We start from the raw sequence: 19,653 nt of genomic DNA on the forward strand, positions 1-19,653 counted from the left end.
CACTACAGAATGCGAATTTTATTTACGTAGGAATGTAAAGCACACGTCAAATAACCAAAAAAAAAAAAAAAAGATTATTTGAAATTTTAAAGACTACTACTTCGAGCTCATAAAATATTTGTTCCTTTGCCTAAAAGTATAGCAAAAGTGACGGTTATTGTGCCGTCCTGTCGGAAACGTTAGATTTCCCTTAAAAATGGAAACCTTGCAAGTTAATTGGAGTGATACCTACCACTGCTGAACCGAGGAGGGGCCAAGGTAAATCCATATATAAATTCAAGCTAATTTTCTTTGTTGTTGCCGTTGCGTGAAAATAAAAAATTATGCAATAACAAAAAAATATGTGACTTGAAAGGTACGGACAAAGCTATTTTATTACCGGGTTGCCAAAAAAAAAAAAAAAAAATTATACTGTTTCGAATATTTTCTATACAGGCTACTTTCAGAATGACGGTAAAAGAGCACGTGTTTTCTATTCAACGATCGATACAGAAGTAAAGCAAAGCAAATTCTTTGCGAAGCATTGATTGCTTTTTAATACCATTGACACTAAAATAGTCTTGGCTTTGCGGCTATTCGCCTTTTTATTATATGCTCGATTTCCATACAATGGAACTTGGGAAATTGAACCCAAACTCTAAAGTCAGTTTAAACCATTTCTTGCGTCAACATATAAATTAAGCCTTATGCGTGCAGTGTTTTAAGTAATTATCGGGAATCAAGTACGATAATCGAACCTTTGCATATGTTGTATGCCACTTGGCTTGAACTGTATAATAATGGAGAATACGATTGGTAAAAATAGAATATGTTAAATATTGATATATAGTACATCACTCAAAAAGTTCGTAGAATGACCTACAGATGGAGAATGACTACTGATTGCCGAATCTGTACGACTTTTAAATGGTAGCAACCTTCAAACGAGTACATGACATTGATCGAGAACTGAGGGAGAAGCTTCGTGCTGACTAGCTGGCTTTTGACTCAGATCGCCAGAAGAACACTTGTTTGATGTGGAGTTGTATTGCAGTCAGGTGCATGATTCATAGAAATACAGAGGTTTCGCTTGGGTTTCACTTTTGAGTAGAGAGATAATTTCAACGAAAAAATTTAGCAGACGAAGCCTTCAACTGTAAGCAAAACTTTTGAAGCTGCAGTTAAGAAATTAAGAAAATTGCTCGACTTCTTGAGGACGAGCCCCTATATCTCTTTCTATTTGCTTATCTATTATTCAACCTGACGTGACAAAGGTGGTAGCAAGTATTTTAGAGCAGGTTTTTCTCAAACTATTGACTTCAACGGGCAGACAGTCGTCATTGACTTTCAGCATATTTGGTGAGATATCCGATAACTATTGTTATACCGTAGAAATAGAAAAAAATGCAAAAAAATGGTTTTAATAAAAGAGCAAATATTTTCATACCCCAAACCACTTGTGATAGGAACACATATTAAGGGCGTATTAAGTGCGTACATTCGCAATCCCCAGCAAAACCCAAAAAGAGTTGAGATAGAACCACCTTTTTATATACCCATCGGTTTGGAATCACTTTGTGATTCCATCTAAGCCTGTCCTAAGCTTGTCGATCTGCCTTGTTTCCTTCTGTTTGAGATATTTTGATGAAATTTGCTAGACCGACGCTCTTAATAAGGGCTCGGATTCGATCACTTTTTTGGCTACTTCCCAAATAACATCTTAGTTTGAAAAGTCATCTTATGAATAGGTGCAAGATAGCGTAGGATATTTAATAGTGAGTCATGGCCCACTAATTGTGTTTTACTGGTTAAGATTAACCTTAGTGTGAGAACAACTTATTTACGTTGCATAATTTATTATTGAAGTTGTCCAAATCACAAAAAGTGAGATAGAAAATTGAAATGAAATATTTTTGATTAAATTTTATATAATTGACTCAGAGATGGGCTTAAGCTCTTTGCAAATATGTTCATTTGAAAAGTGTAAATGCAAACTCGAGAGTATGCGAAAATATTTCTAATACATTCGTACAAAAATGTAAAACAATATCTCGATTAAGCCCTTTGCATGCTTGCATTCATAATTAACAATAAATTGACAAAAAAAAAAAACAACAAAGAAAGGATGCTATGGTCGGGCAAGGTCGATCATTAGATATCCTACAACGCTTCGCTTAAGTAATGATCTACCAAAAATTGTATCTTTTTTTCCATATAAATGCGTAATTTTCATGAAAGCCCCCATATCGGGGGATATTCAAACTTCAATGTGGTGTAAGCTAAGCAAACTAAATTTGCTTGTCGAATGTTATATTAGTTTTCAGTTGCTTTCGTCATAACAAACCACAAATTAGGCTTTATCGTCGGTAGAGCCTCTATAGGTGATGCAGTCTAAAAAATCGATCTATGTGATTCAAATTCCCTATGATTGATTTACTAAGGACAAATTCTTATCACAAAATGTGAAAAATTAAATCTTTTTGGAATAGAAAGTCTTATTTAGCCTTCATTAGAACCCGTAATAGGGTTGTGGGATCCAAAAAATACCCCTACACGGTCGAGAAGTCATAAATTATTACGAGCGAACTGTCGTCAAGAAGTACTCAAAAAAGATTCAATTTCCGTTGGAACGCAAGGGAAATGGCAAAGCATGCAGGAAGTTTTCCCAGCCGATTCAACATTTTCTCATCAATTTACTTTGCTGAAATACTTTGACTAAGCTACAATATTTTCTCCTATAATGACGTATCAAAATATCAAGGCGTCCTGTGGGAACTAATCGAAAAAGTGAACAGATCGTAAACATTTTCAATAAAATTTGTCCTTGCATCAAGGCATGTCGGACGTACTTTGAGCTGGACAAATGAACGAACAAAGAAGTTTAGATCGCCATACTGGATTCTAAACAACCATTCGCATAAACTTGATATACCCGGCACCCGAACTCGCTGATGCGCAGAGATTTTTTTTGCTGATTTCTCTTCAAATAATATCGTTTGCTATAACCAATTGTTCCTCATCAGAGAAATACCTGTAATTGAGATAGCAGTAGCAGGTTGGAATTGAGTTACTATCTACACAAAAATAGACCACATTTCGTAATAAGATCAATTAGTTAGAAGTTAAATTTTTAAATTATATAAAATGCTATAATTTATTTTAACTGAAATAATTAACCATTGACTGCATATTAATTGCAAACGGAAATTTCATATTTCTTAACTTTAATAGCAACAAGAAGTAGAAACAAAAATGCTATAGAGCAGTAAATCTTGTTTCAATGGGGTATTTCTGTTAATTTGTCGATTTATTGCATTAAAGCAAACTTAAGTCAATACATGTAACTAAAGCAATTTCCAACAATTTGCCTGATTTAATGGATTTTTATGGATTTCTACGATATGTAAATAGAAAACAAAAACAAAACAAAAAAAATAAAAGACTTAAAAAAAATGAGAAAACCAAATGTTCGCCTTAAAACGAATATTAGATACCCTAAACTGTAAGTAAAAATTGCAGAGAAAAAAATGTTTTTTCTCTTTCCTCATTATAGATGTAGCTCTTTAAATGATGATCGCGCGTGGTCGAGCGTGATCGCGATCCACATATAATGTACTTTACTAAGCCAAAGAAAATAATATTGAAAATTTTTCTCTCATAGTTTTTGTGTGTACGGTTTCATTCATTCAGGGTTTCAGCATTAGTAGGCGTGTTTGCAAGCACATCAATGTCCGTTGACATATATGATCTATAAAATCGGCGCAACAATCTATGCATTGTGTACTTTTACACAGATAGATATCGACATCTGTCATGAAATCGAAAAGCTATTAACTTTTCGCTTATTCGGACAAAGGTCGGGAAAGCGATATTACGCTTAGCATACTCTATTGCATGTTAGCGATTATACAAATGAATATTATTAATAAATTCCAAATATTTTTAATTAAAGTTAACAACCTACACACAACAATAATTAACAACTTAATAACAAGTTAGGACAAGCGAACTGGACATGTACGGTAAGCTATGCGTTATTATAGTAATAAAAAAAAAAAAAAAAAAAAAAATGATATAAAAAATTTTAAATAAATCTGCATAGAAATAGTGAGTGTGTAGGCGTTTAACAAGTCCATAAATTTTTAAGTAGAAAGCATAGCACACCAAACGTATATATAACGTATGTGTGTGTGTGTGTGTATTTGATTACAATATAAAGAAAAATGAAATATTTTCAAGTTTTCATAGCATTTTAAAATCTCTTTATCGATCTATATTTTATCAATAAAATCGTTGATATATGCAAATGTTCAATTCCCGCGTGCATATGTATGTGTAAAATGATAGCTAGAAATTTCTTATATATATATATGAAAACTTGTTTCATTAAGTGCAAAATTTCTACATTTTATCTTCATCGGTGTTTTCGGCAATTTTGCTCATTTCCTCTTTTAATTCCTCTATCATTATACGCAAACATAATTACATATAAAAAGCAGAATTTTTTAAATATACATATATACATATATATATATATATATATATATATATATATATATAAGTGCATATGTACATATAATTCGGTGTTTTTTATGCTTAAACTAAAAGGATCTTCCTGTTCCACTTGAAAATAACGCCTGCAACACCAAGAAAATAATAATAAGCAAAAAGTCATTATATATAATTTTTTGTTTTCTCTCTTTACCCGATTTTTCGCTTTTCATTAGTGCACGAAACCCCTAAAAATGAAAATTGGATTGGAGGTTCGATTGTCGATTGTCGTTTGGTTTTCAGTTTTTTTTTTTTTTCTTTTTATTTTTTCAAGAAAGCTTTTACACAACTGTGTAAGGTATATCGGTTAAAATGGCATTACACAAACGAAAAGTATATTAAATTAATGACAACATTCGTCACATCTGTAAACGCAGTAAATTAGTCAACTTCCCACCCGTCCGTTCTATGGAAAATGTTCCTTCGCTGTCTTTCACGCAGATTTAAACCTAGCATTGTTTCAACTTAATCGTACCACGTTATGTATATCTATATACGACTTATACCATTTTGCGAATGAATGCCAGTAACTTGTAAACATAATGGAAAAAATGAAAACAACGTGTTGTTGTTGTTGTTCTTGTTTATAGTTCCAAATAATATATACATATATGTAAGTAAATATGAAATAAGCAAAAAATTTAAGTTCAAAGTTCAAATGTGACTCACAGCCATATTATGCTCTAATTAAGATTAAGGACATATATATCTGCCCGCATGTGAACAACTCACTTATTTGCAACTTACTCTTAGCCTGCCTGTCCCTCTGCCGTAGTACCTAGTTACCCGAGATGTCGTAGCTTTATTGCTCCTATAATTTGCTGAGATTATTTCTAGTTGTCAAGTCTAATCATTTTTGTACTAAAATTAGGCTCCAGAAGCTATTTTGCGCACTGAAAACGAAAACTGGCTTAGAGTGTTTCTAGTTATTGCGTACAAATTGGTCGTATGTTAACAATGTTTAAAATCAATTTGCGTCTATATGTATTGCAACGTTAGATGAATCGGGCGACATCAATAGAAGCATGTGACAATTGTTCAGGAGCATCTACTCCCTATTTTCTCTGACCTATATCGGGTATTTTCGCTATAGCAAGATATACGCTCTTCCTCCAAGCATTTCACAAATTAAACTTTCTTTCAAAGACAATCGTATCGCAGAACAAGATCCTTTGCTTAAAAATAAACAACACAGTCATATATTTTTATATTTATACTTTATACCCAAGACGCAAGTGGACGCAAGTTTCATTAAATCTCCACTTTCGAATGGAGACGGGACAGAGACGGGGTTTTCAATCACTGCTCTCGACTTTGGATCCTGGCCTTGAGCCTTGAGCCTTTCAGCTTTAGAATTTTGGTTTTCAATCTCTTCCGCTAAAATGTGTGAATAGGTTTCGAAAACATGTTTTTTTATCGCAACAAGTGACTGAATTTTTATCATTAGTTTATCAAATATCTTTGTTTTTTCAACGATTTACGTCAAGCACTAAACGGTTGGTAAAATATTTAAGAACGATGACTCAAGGAATAGGTAAAACTTTCTCAGCACGCACACACTATAGTGAGTATCTAAAATTCGGCCTAAAGTGTACTTAGATCATACCTTGCGTTTTATTTTGTTTTTTTTTTTTGTTTTTTTCTTTTTTTTTTTTTCTTGGTGGACGTATCGGAGCGTTGTTGATAGGTGTTTAATAAGAAGTTTTTAATTTTTAGTTTCGGCGTTTAAGCAGTTATTTATATAAAAAGAGTGTAAATCTTTCGGTATTACTTGTCTTTAATCATTTTACACTTAATATATGTTCAATATATATATATATATATATATATATATATAAATATGTATGTACCTATATAAACAATTTTATATCATTCAATAAATGCTGCTCAGCCACAAGTACACAAACACGTTGTCGGTTATGGGTGCCAATGCTTGCTTGCTTGGTTGCTTGGTTTCTTGCTTGCTTTCTCGCAGGCAAACTGGGGATACAGATAAAATATGATTTTATTATGAATTTCATTTTGATCACATCTTCTCCCCAAACAACTAAAGTTTCTCTGACAAAGAAAATCTATATATATATATATATATATATATATATATATATTTAATATGTATTATATATTGTTGTTGTCTTAAATTTATTTTAAAAACATTGAAATGCATTGATGTAATCCTGGTTTTGTTAAAGCATTCTACACACAAGTCCATGCACAAAAATATTTTAAAGATTGTGTTCAGGTGTTCAAAATATAAAAACCGGATTTTAAATTGTTGCATCGTTATAATCAAGCACGTAGGGTAGAAGAACAGAGATAAAGTTTCTTTTATTTTTTTATTTTTTATTTTTTTTGTTGTTATTGTTTTTTATATCTTTTTTCATTTTTCTTTTAAATGAAAGATTTTTCTTATTTCACGCACTTTGGCTTTTTACTACATCTCTTTTGTCAATTGCATGCAGGCACATACAGGCACACACGCATACGTTTTATCTCGTTCGTAATAAGGATATTAATGTTAATTACATTCCTCTTCTGGCAATGAGCGCTTAGTTAAACCTTTTTATATAAACGTAAAATTCCCCTAAGTACGGAAAAATCCTTGACGATGATCTTACGTTTTTTTTTTTTGTTTTTTTTTTTTAGTGAATGTTGTTAGTGAATGTATTCATATCCGACGTTTGCACGTTAAGATTTTAAAGGATCTTTACTACGTGTGTTTTTAATTATGATGATAATATAAACTTTATTTTAAATTATTATTTGATTGATTTGTTTAACGCAGATGTTCCTTTAAAATTTCAAATAATTCTTGGAAAACCTTGTAATCCTTTCCTATCAACTACTTTTTTGTCATTGCATCTGTATAAATAAGAGATATATGTAATCATGTATTAGGCGGTTGAAAAGATATTGAGCCGATTCGTAAAAGTACTGTAAACTCTTTGTATATATCAATTCAGAACATGAGTAACACCTGTCTTCGCACCATCTCCGATACATTTAACTGCGAAGAAATAAAAAACGATACGTGTACCGATATCGGTACATTGATATACATCCATTTTTTTTCTAATAAGTTGATGATTACACAAGCCTGCAAGGAATATCAATCAAACTTTACATCGGGAACTTATTAAATGACGTGTTATTTATCTGAATGTTATTTCAAAATCATTCTTAAAATACCAAAATTAATTTTTATTCTTAGCAACTGATCTGAAATGTTGTTCGAATAGCCGTGGAATGTTTGGAGAAATGATACTAATTCGACCTTTGGCCTTTTCAAACTTAACGATCAATCCTAACTTAACGTTAGCTGCCTTCTTATTTCACATACCTACGATCAAAAGAGAAGATTACACTTCCTTCTTTTATTCTTATTGCAGTATTGAATAACTATGCAAACATATACATTGTGCTTATATCAATTTCTAAATTTTTTCTTTTTTTAGATTTTAATGTCAAAATGCTTGATTTCGCTTGTAGATGTGCATATTAATTAAAAACAAATTCGTCTAATAACATATATCAACAATGTTAAATGATAAAAAATTTGTTTAGCAATTTAATAATAAATGACTTATTTCAGAAACGAATTCATGCTCTAATGTAAATCTAATATAGTAAAAACTGAGTTAAAATACCTTTTAAGAAAACAACTAAAAATTACATTCATATGAAAAATCGTTTTCTCTCTTTCTATTAAACACCTCGCTTACAAATATGTAAACAAACACTTTCATCACTTCTCTCCACATTTGATTTTATTCAGCTAACCGATCTGTCGAACAATGGTTTAGGGAATTTTTTTTTTACATTCAGCTTAAAAGCACTGTGCATTTCAAAAAGGACATCTTCTCGAATAAACTCTCAATTACTTGAGATTTTGAACTCAACTTAAATAATTAACCCGCACACAAGGGATAGCATTAACTGGTTTAAGTACCAAGAAACCTTTCGCGCAAAGCCAAAAAAAATTTTGATTAGGTTAACCGACCTCTGCCTCTGTCTGTCTGTCTATCTGTCTATCTGCGAATTCGTCAATGCGTCTTTTTACTATATATATATATATATATATATATATATTTTTTTTTTTTTGGTTAAGATGAAACGCTAAAAACTGCGATATGTTCTCAGCTGTGTGTCACAGATTCGTTGATTAATTCGTTCTTAGGAAGAGTAGCGACAACTGGCAATTTGTAGATGGAATATAACAAACTAAAATTGGATTTGTATATATGTACGACTGTTAATTGAAATGCGTAAAACTGCCAATTGACAAAATACTTTGCAAATTTTTATATTCCTTTGAGATGATTGTTTTTTTTTTTTTTTAAAAAGATTCTCAAAGTAATTATCTTCTTATTTATCATGCGTGCGTATGTGCGTTTATATCTCTTTCAATTTCATTCATTATATGTTAACATATATATTATATAATATATATGTATATGCGGATGATGTGACAAATTAAGTGCACACTACACGTAGAGAGGCATATGCTTGCATGCAAGCTTGCATTCATTTAACGGATAACGTGAGGGATTACAATGACTACGCACATATGCTATGTTTGTATGCATATACTTTTTTTTAAGATTATTTCGATATTTTCGTTTTTTTTTTTTTTTTTGTTTTGCTTATATTGTTGTTGTTGGTTTTTTGTTCGCAGAATCATAAAATGTTGTCTTCATTTCTCTGAACTGTTGTGGCGCTTAACTGCAAATGTGTAGATAAATGCATTTTTTTTTTTTTTAAGCGAGATGACGAGAACCATATTCATAACTACATATATGACAGAGAATTTTAATTTTATGGACAAGTGAGTTCATTTGAATTCTCTTTCGTTCAGGGTACATTAATAACTTTTTTTCTTATTTCATTTGATGTAACGAAAACATGTAAAATATTAATAGTTTAATTTATTTACTTTTATTTTATACCTCTTTTTTAATATCTTTTATTTTTTTTCATTAAAGCAATTTTTATATAGAGAAGGGGAAAAATTTCTGGTTTTTTATTTTTATTATATCCATCCCCGAACGATGACGGGTATACTCATTTTGTTCAAAATGTTTGTAACGCCCAGAAGGAAGTATCCGAGACCCCACAAAGCATATATATATATATATATATATATATATTCTTGATCAGCATGCAATTCTAAATCTAATTAAGCATGTTCGTGTGTCCGTTTATGTAATGTCTGTTGTAAGCGTCTCTGCTGGACGCAAAATAAAGCTATCGATTTCAAAATTGATAAAAACGTTTGAAATTCTTGCATACAGGCTGCTATTGAAAATCGGCCAAAACGGTTGGACGGCACGTCTGCAGTAGTGCCTAAACACAGAACACCTCAGTTTTCCAAGATGTATAAAAAATTGTAACCTATAAAAATTTGTATGTATTTTCTATGTGCATATCTGTGCAAATAGGGGCAAAATTGACCATGCCTAGACAATATTATAGCATATCAAGATTTGGTTGTTTCCCAATTCCCGTTATAAAGGCTTCTACGCGCTCAAATAGTATATAAATTGTTGTCCATTTTCAGATTCTGAATGCACCCACGCATGTTTGTCTGTATATCCGTCCGTCTATCCCATTGGGTAGTGGTAGTAAAGATTGTCCGGTTCGCGTTAAGATATCAACGAAAAATTTGCAAAAGAATTTGAAAATGACCGAAATGGGTTCAAGAACATGCGTACGACGCCCATAACCCTGAGTTCCCTGCTTTTTGCCCACAGTATATAGATTTTCTCTTTTAACATTTATATTTAGTAGCTCTCTTTCTTTTTTAGGATAACGGTGATGAGTGTAAAAAATTCGTTTGCGACCGAATATAGCTTTCTCACTTGTTTTTGTTGTGTTTTCTCCTCCTAAATAAACCATCATTTGTTTACATCCTCTCGTTGTCACAAAACTGACAATTTTTCCTTTTTTTTTTTTTTTTTTCTTCGCTTGTTGTTGCTTGGCGATAAAAAACACGAAACTCTTAGCAATTAGTTGGTTAATAACGAGTAGTTGTATATCAACAACGTAATCACATACATACACTAATTCAATCGCTCGTACACATATGTGCATAGATCATAGCTTTAATCGCTAGCGGATACACTTGCACCGGAAATCGCATTTTTTTCGGTTAAAAGCCTAAAAAATTAAAAAAAAACAAAAAAAAGCAGCACAATAAGTAAAACATGATTTTATTCGTTTCGATTAAACTATCCAAACCACAAGGCATCGTTTTAAACTGAGAGTTGTGTGTGTTAGGAAAATTCCTTTTGGTGTTCGAGCGTAACGCAACTCTAAGAAACGAGATTGATGAATTTTTCTTTCCAACAAAAACAAGAACCAATTATACTTACATACTACGGCACTCTAACTCTAACGGAAGCCCACTAATAATAATATCATTGAGTTAATCGCTAGCAATGTGGAACGACATTTCTCAAAGATAATAAACTAATCTGTTGCTGATAGGTAAGTTGTTTGAAAAGTACCCACAACTGCTGCTGGTAGCAGTACTAGTGGTAGTAGTAGTAGTAGTAGTAGTAGTAGTAGTGGTAATAGTATGACTATGTTTATTAGTTATATAAGCGTACAACAATGACTAGAGTATGGAGAGTAATTTGAAATAAAAAGCTGTTAAAATAACAACACGAAGAACTTTTCAACACTTTCAAAGAAATTAAAAAGCCGAAAAATGAAAAACAAAAACCTCCATAAATAAAAATGCGTGAGAAAATTAAATATAAAACACCTGTAGAGACTCGCAGGTTTTATGACTCCATATACACACAGATATATATATATATATATATATATATAATATATATATATATAATATATTTACGCTATATATTCACGCAATAGCTATTATCTGTGTCGGTAGAAAAATTACCAAAATTACTTAAGTAAAATTAATTATATTATTTTCTATCCATGCAATGTCTGTGTAATAGAAGCACATAAAAACAAACCAACAATTCATTAAATTAATTGTTTTGCTTTATCCCACAGCAATAACAACAACAAGAACTGTGTTCAACCAGTTATGATACAAAACACGTTTAACTCGCATTAATAAAGTTTCAGTTTATAATGTTGCATCATTCGTATAAATTTCAGTTTTTATGATGGACATCCTTACACAGCAAGTTCTTAACAGTCGAATGAGTATATTTCATAAAATAAGGAAAGGATATCGAAATATTTTTCCTCATTTTTTTTATTTGCTTTGAGCATTTTCGCAAATGGAAAAAACAAGTAAACACACTATAGTAAACCATGATCCAACATTACACAGCGTACGACATCCTACATTTATTTATATATCGACTTTTCCAAATGAGTCGGTATATGGGCAGTGATCAAAAAAATGGTCTGACGTACACGAGCCACGACACGTCGGTTTGCCAAAATTTTATTAAAAAATATCTCAATCAGACATAGAGCTTAGATCTATTCACAATTTAGAATTATTTGAAATCGATCGATAGAGTAAACGATGGGTCGATCTCAAGTCCTTCTGGCTGTTACATTTATCCGCCCAAGCCATATATTCTCCATGCACCTTAAGTGGCGCAGTTTATGAAAATGCGAAATGAATACGACCTTCTAAGTATAAAAAACGTATTTAGCCGATGTGCAAAGAAATAAATTAAATAATTATTGAAGGCATAAATGAAATTAATAAAAAAAAAATATAAAAAAAAAATAAAAAATTTTATTTTTCACAATGAATACAAGTGACAAAAGTCGAAACTGTTTACATGTCAACTTATTCGATTGGTAAACGACGCATTCCTGACGCATTATACTGAACATATATGCAGGAGATAGGCAAAGTAATATGAAGCCAAAGTGCAAATGAATCACAAACTGACCGACAATAACGAACACTAGAGAAACATAATAAGTGATTTTTCCCTGGGTGGCGAAAATTAATGATTTCGAGTTGACCAATATATGGTATCAACAATATTGTGCAACATGCCATCAATGAATTTATTGCGGGAAGAGTTCAATGATCGTGTAAACTCCGGAAATGCGTTTGTCACCGCTTGTCCGAAAGGTCATCTGATAGAGTTGCACAAGACTTTTATGCCTAGAATGATCTTAAATCTAATACCTCGTAAATAATACCTCAATAATTTTGTTCGTCTTACTGATGCAATAAGAGCTGGTTTATGCGAGAATGTGGCTAAAAATTTTGTGTCGCAGAAAGGAATTTCTTCAAAAGTCCAATGAGAGCTTAAAAATGATATGAACCAACATTTCAAATGAAAAAATAAAACTGAAATCTTCTACTACATATTATTATGCCCTGTACTGTCTCTCGGTCTACCGGGCAACAAACGGTAACGAACTGTTCGCATAATTCTGCATGCGATTTCAGGCTATACCGCTTGAGTTAATATTATTTGATATTTTTTCATTATCGTTAGGGTGTTTGTTGATGTTTTTAAACTTAATTTCAGGCATCATATTCCTATTGAATAAACACCATTGAACCCGATTGTAAAAATTTTCAATTTTCTACTGAATATTCTTTGATTAAATAAATCAGTTCACCATACATAGGCATAATGGGCGGCTTTCGTAAACGCCTGACAATACAAATATCTAATATCCGTCGCTATGCAGCAAATTCAATCATACATACTTTACATAGTTAGGTGCTGCCAAGTATCGTTAATTTAATCAATAAAAATCTTTTGAATTTTAAAAAGCAATCACTAGATAAACAGTTCTATCTTAGTCATCGTCCCATGTGGTAATAATCGAATTTCATGTTAAATCATTCGTAGTAATAGTAGCTCGAGATATATTTATTTTTAAATGCTATGCATGTGACTATATATAATACATGTTGATTTTCCGTTGGGAAAGATTCAGTTTTTAAAATAGTTTCATAGCACTATCGCGTTATGTAGCACCACTTTACAACACTGATGCTATTCGCAATTGCATTCGTATCCAATAATTTGAAAAGACTAAGACTTTCAAAGCAATGACAAATATGAGTATTGCCTATGGAGAACTAATTATTCAATATATTGATCATTAATTATCGCTTAACTACAACGTTGTTTTGTTCTGTTTCTGTTTCTGTTTTCGTTTCAGATCTTCTTTCGCGATCATAAGTCTACGTTTAATTTTTTTATGTACAAATTATCAGAAGTCAACAATTTCGTTAAGATGGCTCCTTTTTTTAAAGTTGATTGCTTCGGCTCTTTTGTGCATTTATGTTACTTTGTATCCTTAATCGCTCTGACTTACAGTGTATTAGTCTTTCCTTCAATCGAAGCTAAATCATCGAATTTCTTCACTCATTTTCATAATCAACGTTTCGCTATGGAACCTCAAGACCAAACTGCCGTTGTAGGTGCCCGTGTCACATTGCCTTGCCGTGTTATCAATAAACAAGGTGTTTTGCAATGGACAAAGGACGATTTTGGTTTGGGTACTTCGCGCGATTTAGCCGGTTTTGAACGATATTCAATGATAGGCAGTGATGAAGAGGGTGATTATTCTTTAGATATCTACCCGGTTATGTTGGATGATGATGCCCGTTATCAATGCCAAGTAAGTCCTGGTCCTCAAGGTCAGCCAGCAGTGCGTTCGACATTCGCTAAACTTACTGTCTTGGTGCCGCCAGAAGCACCCAAAATCCCTCAGGGTGATGTTATTCTAACAACTGAAGATCGTAAGGTGGATATCGAATGCGTATCAATGGGTGGAAAACCGCCAGCAGAAATAACTTGGATTGACGGTTTTGGTAACGTTTTAGCAGAAAATATAGAATACAATGTTATCCCTCTACCGGATTTAAGAAGATTTACGGCGAAATCAGTTTTACGTCTCACCCCGAAAAAAGAATATCATAACACGAACTTCACATGTCAAGCTCAGAATACTGCTGATCGCACTTATCGCTCGGTTAAAATAAAAGTAGAAGTAAAATATGCGCCCAAAGTTACAGTCAAAATAATAGGTGGAGCTGAGGCAGACGGCCGCATACCAGAACACTCAATGGTGCGTTTGGAATGCAAAGCAGATGCCAATCCTAGCGACGTACGCTATCGTTGGTATATCAACGATGAACCGATTGTGGGTGGCCAGAAAACAGAAATGGTATAATTTTAGCATTACCGATATTAAAAATAATTTAGCTATATTCGAGGCCATTCTCTATTGGCAGGTAATACGTAACGTTACGCGCAAATTCCATGATGCCATCGTTAAATGTGAAGTTCAAAATTCTATAGGCAAAAGCGAGGATAGTGAAACATTGGATATAAGCTGTAAGTTTTATTCTGAAAAACCTGAAATAATCTGAATCTCTTAGATTAGACTATGTTTTGTCCTCGTTCAGATGCTCCAGTTTTTAAGGAACGACCGCATTCCATTGAGGCAGACATTGGTAGTTTGGTTACATTAAATTGCGAAGTAGATGGCAATCCTACGCCAGATATCGTATGGATTCAGCATCCTATAGATAGGGTGAGCGAGAGGAGGAGGAGAAAAGATAAACTTGCCAAGAATGCTAAGAATGTTTTCTTCTCTCCTCAGGTGGTGGGTGCCAGTCCAAATTTGACATTCAGTGTTAGTAACGAAACTGCCGGACGTTATTATTGCAAAGCGAACGTACCCGGCTATGCAGAAATTTCAGCTGATGCTTATGTTTATTTAAAAGGGTCTCCCATCATCTCGTCGGCGCGCGTACAATACGGTTTAGTCGGGGATACGGCACGAATAGAATGCTTCGCTACATCAGTGCCGCGAGCTCGTCACGTCTCTTGGACGTTTAATGGTCATGAAATTAGTTCAGAATCTGGCCACGATTATTCCATACTGGTAGACGCAATACCGGGTGGTGTTAAATCTACATTGATAATACGCGACAGTCAATCATACCATTACGGCAAATATAATTGTACGGTAGTCAATGATTACGGGAACGATGTTGCTGAAATTAATTTACAAGCACAAAGTAAGCTGAGCTACTTTGTTTGTTTAAAGACCTCTTTATTACATTGCAAACTTGTTTTGATCTTTTCCAGAAAGTGTACCCTTATTAATGACTATTGTTGGCGGTATATCCGCCGTCGCTTTATTAATGATTATCACAGTGTTAGTAATAGTGTATTTCAAGTGTAAAAAACGCAACAAATTACCGCCAGCGGATGTTATTAGCGAACATCAGATTGCCAAGAATGGTGGGGTTACATGTAAGATGGAACCGGGTGATCGCACTTCCAACTATAGTGATCTTAAAGTGGATATCACAGGCGGCTACGTACCCGGCTATGATTACACTACACATTACAGTCCACCACCACAATACTTAACAACATGTTCGACAAAATCCAATGGCAGCTCCACAATATTGCAAAATAATCATCAAAATCACTTGCAACAGCAAAAGCAGCAGCAGCAGCAGCAGCAGCAGCAGCAACAACAACAACAACATCAACAACAGCAACAGCAAAACTTACCTATGACTTTCTTATCCAACGCAGGTGGGGGCAGTTTAACGGGTAGCATTATAGGTTCACGTGATATGCGTCAAGAGAATGGATTGCCCAGTTTACAATCAACCACCGCCTCGGTGGTTAGTTCATCACCAAATGGCAGCTGCAGTAACCAAAGTACCTCAACTCACATCATAACCAATGGAAATGGAGCTGTAACAGCTAGCGCTTTGGCCGTTGATCCACGTTACAGCGCCATTTATGGCAATCCTTATTTACGGTCCTCCAACTCATCGTTACTGCCACCACCAACTGCCGTCTAAAATGGTTAACGAATAAGTAGTATTTAAAAAAACAAAAAAAAAAAACAAAAAAAACAAAAAAACAAAAAAAAAAAAACGAACAAAGACTGAAAACTCATATAAAAGCAAAAAGGAGAATATAGGATGCAGTAAACGAAACAAAGAGCTAGATAATGATAAGTGTGAGTGAAAGGAAGGAAGAGAGAGGGAGAGAGAGAGAGAGAGTGTAAGCAAAACCTAAAATCTTCAAATAGCCAAACATTTGCAGAAATTCCTCTAATTGTAATGTAAGAACAAAAAAACAAAGAACAAGAAAATATTTTATCTAAACGGTGAAGCTCGTTATCCCTAAATTGAAAAAGGAAGCTTAGAATCGGAAAAGAAAAAAAATGTAAAGTATTTAGTTCTTTCTTTTTTTTTTTTTCTTACCCCTTGACACGCCACAGCTTTGCGATCCCATTATTCAAACTTGCAGGAGGAAAATAAATAAAAGCAAACTCCAAAAATCTGCTTAGAGAAGCTTATAAATCTAGCCTAAAGCAGGCTTAAGAATATCTGGCATCGCTTTACAGTTTTCAAAACAAAAGAAGAGTAGTACTGTGGGCGAGGCAGAATAGGTCTGTCTAAAATTTTAGCTACCAAACTAGGCATACTCTAGCAATCTACTTATGTTCGTTCATTTAAATAGATTTTAAGTCAATTTACATAATAAGTATACAATAATAACAACAACAAGAATACACAATACAAAAATGTAAACGAAATCGTAACGAATCCTAGATGAATGCCTGCATTTGCTTTTATTATTATTATTATTAGATAAACGCCGTAATTGCGATCTAAATACAATTCAAATAAATGTTTTACTTGACAATTTACAATTTAATAAAGAGAAATTCGATCATTCGTTAGCATTATATATATATATATATACGTGTATATGCATATATATACATATATATATACATATATATACATATATAAAATTAAAGCCAAAGAGTACCTGATAGATTTAAGGCTAAATAAAAGCATAATATTAAATACAGACGAATGAAAGATGTGTCCATTGCTTAGATTGTAAGCAGAGATCTCCTATTTTTTCTTTTCCATAGAACACTTCACTCGGTCTTTATAGTTTACAAAGCAAAGGCAAAAGGCAGAAGTGACCGAAAAGAAAAAGAAAAAGAAAAAAAAAAAGAAACCAAAAATTTCCAATTAAGTTACTTCTGCTTATTCCGCTATCTATATATACATATATATATATATGTATACATATATACATGTATATATATATAAATGTAAGTAGAGAAGAGAGCAATAACTTTTAATAGGTGGCTTTTTATGGGAGGTGGGATGGGGAGGGTGTTTGTAAAGACCTCTCAAATACCTAATTGTAGTGTCTTATTAAAATCTAACAGAAATTATTTATGTGCTTACTTTTTAATTTTTTTTTGGTTTTTTTGTTGTATTTTTTTTTTTTTTTTTTTTTTTGTAACGGAAAATGAGATTTAGTTATAATTGGCTGAGACTATAACGAAAATAAAAAAAGAAAAGAGAAAAACCTTAAATATTAGCAAATAAATTGCTTAAATAGTATTTAAATTATTAGTAACTAAATAAGTAGGAAAACAAACACAAAGAATTTGAAATAAATGTTGAAATTTTTTGAATTAAATTTAATATTTATTTTCGCAAACAACGATCATCTTTGAAAATCTCCTTGAAATATTCCAAGAAATTACAAGAGACTGGTAGTATTTCTCTCTATTTTAAACTACCTATCTCTTGTGCTTTATTTATTTATTATTATTTTATATTTTTTTCCATAACTATAAGTTTTGTATATGCAAACACATATATGTTTATGTATCTTTAGAGGATAGTTTTAACTTAAGATATATTTACGAACAATAAAACAAAAATATTTGATGTATAAATTTAGTTTACCTTTAATCTTACTTAAGTTAATTCCCCTCCTCTATCTAAAACGTACCGTATCTGTGTAGTACTTAAGGTCACAAAATGAAAAACGAATAAAAACAAAAAAGATGAAATTTGAGAAAACTAAATCCAAATATATTTGCTTAAGATATTAAATGCTGGCAATTTTGTTGATTATAAGTAAATGTTTTTTTTTTTTTTTTCAATAAATAAACAAAAAAATGAATAAAATTTAATTTGATTGACTAGAAGAAAGGAATAAGAGTTTGCAATGCAATGTACGAAGCTTTGAAACAAGAGCGAAACGAACGAAATAATTATCGGAACTGAAGCTATCAATTACGATGCCCAAGAAAAACACGGTAAGTAACTGTTTGTTTTTAAAAGACTAGTAACATTCTGGTAGCAAATACCAACTTCCGCGATCCTGTTGAATATCAGGCGCAACAAGTTATACGTATTACGCTAATAAATTATTGGCTAGCGGAACAGATTTTGCCTGAGATGAATGAGAAAAATTGACATTGCCTCCCCAATGTTAAACCTTTATAACGCGCGGTAGCAAGCTTCAAAAACTCTATAAACTATATAAATTTTGGGCGAGTATCAAATTCGGAATCCACGCAAGCAAGTCCGTGTGTTCGTGCGCCCATCTGTCGTTCTGTGATGAAAATTCTGCCGTTCGCAAAAATAGAGATATCGCCTACCAAATTGCAAGAAAATTTTAAAATGACTCAAATCTGTCAGCGAACACGCCTACAACACTCACATGCGTACGCAACCAAAACTGTGAACATCTTTGCTCTCAGTGTTGTTTACTCGTTACTCATAATGCACAACACATTAACCAGATAAATTTTCACTTTTATTCTGAAAACAGAAATAATCAGTCGCGCCCACTCAATATTATAGAAATTTAGTTGTTTTTTTTTTATGTTTTTTAATATTTCTTTGAATAGCGGCGAGAGGTATAAAAAGTTCGGTTATGACTGAATATAACTTTCTTACTTAATTTTTTTTTTTTTTGTTTCTTACCATTTTAAACCTTTTGAATGAAGATTGGTGTGTAGTAAGACAAAAAAAAAATTATTAGCATACTTTAGGGCGATTTTTTTCGGTATTCATATCGGTGATCGTAAAGCGTTTGTTAACCATTAACAAGAAAACAAACAACTTTGAAAGTTCATAGTTAGAGGCAAAGTCGTCACGTCAAGATGGCACAACTTCCCTTTCTACTTATGAATTTTTCTTAATCAATAATAATAAAACGCCTCTAGACTTAAGAAATGAAACCGACACCAAAGTATTATATATAAAGTCGTTTTAGAAAAAGAAATCGTTTTACTAAAAGAACTATTTAATATCACGTAAGCCACAAGAGTTTACGATCAAATCTA

At 32.5% G+C, this 19,653-nt stretch overlaps 1 protein-coding gene across 4 annotated transcripts in view; it reads left to right on the forward strand.

The window, feature by feature from the left end:
* LOC119632652 (irregular chiasm C-roughest protein) overlaps positions 1 to 17,234 on the forward strand; it is a 27,526-nt gene extending 10,292 nt beyond the window's left edge. Inside the window, exons 2-6 of one of the 4 annotated variants that reach the window (XM_038025687.1) lie at positions 10,807 to 11,016; positions 13,663 to 14,673; positions 14,741 to 14,843; positions 14,915 to 15,532; positions 15,603 to 17,234. In XM_038025687.1, coding sequence (XP_037881615.1) covers positions 13,702 to 14,673; positions 14,741 to 14,843; positions 14,915 to 15,532; positions 15,603 to 16,336 — 2,427 coding nt within the window. In that variant the 5' untranslated portion in view covers positions 10,807 to 11,016; positions 13,663 to 13,701 and the 3' untranslated portion in view covers positions 16,337 to 17,234. Of the gene's footprint in view, positions 1 to 10,801; positions 11,017 to 13,662; positions 14,674 to 14,740; positions 14,844 to 14,914; positions 15,533 to 15,602 lie in introns of those variants that run through there. The other 3 variants (XM_038025695.1, XM_038025679.1, XM_038025670.1) reach the window with 3 other exon arrangements.
* Positions 17,235 to 19,653: the final 2,419 nt, after the last annotated feature.

This window comes from Glossina fuscipes, unplaced genomic scaffold (genome assembly GCF_014805625.2).
Source record: "Glossina fuscipes isolate IAEA_lab_2018 unplaced genomic scaffold, Yale_Gfus_2 0, whole genome shotgun sequence".
In the NCBI taxonomy this organism is placed as follows: domain Eukaryota; kingdom Metazoa; phylum Arthropoda; class Insecta; order Diptera; family Glossinidae; genus Glossina; species Glossina fuscipes.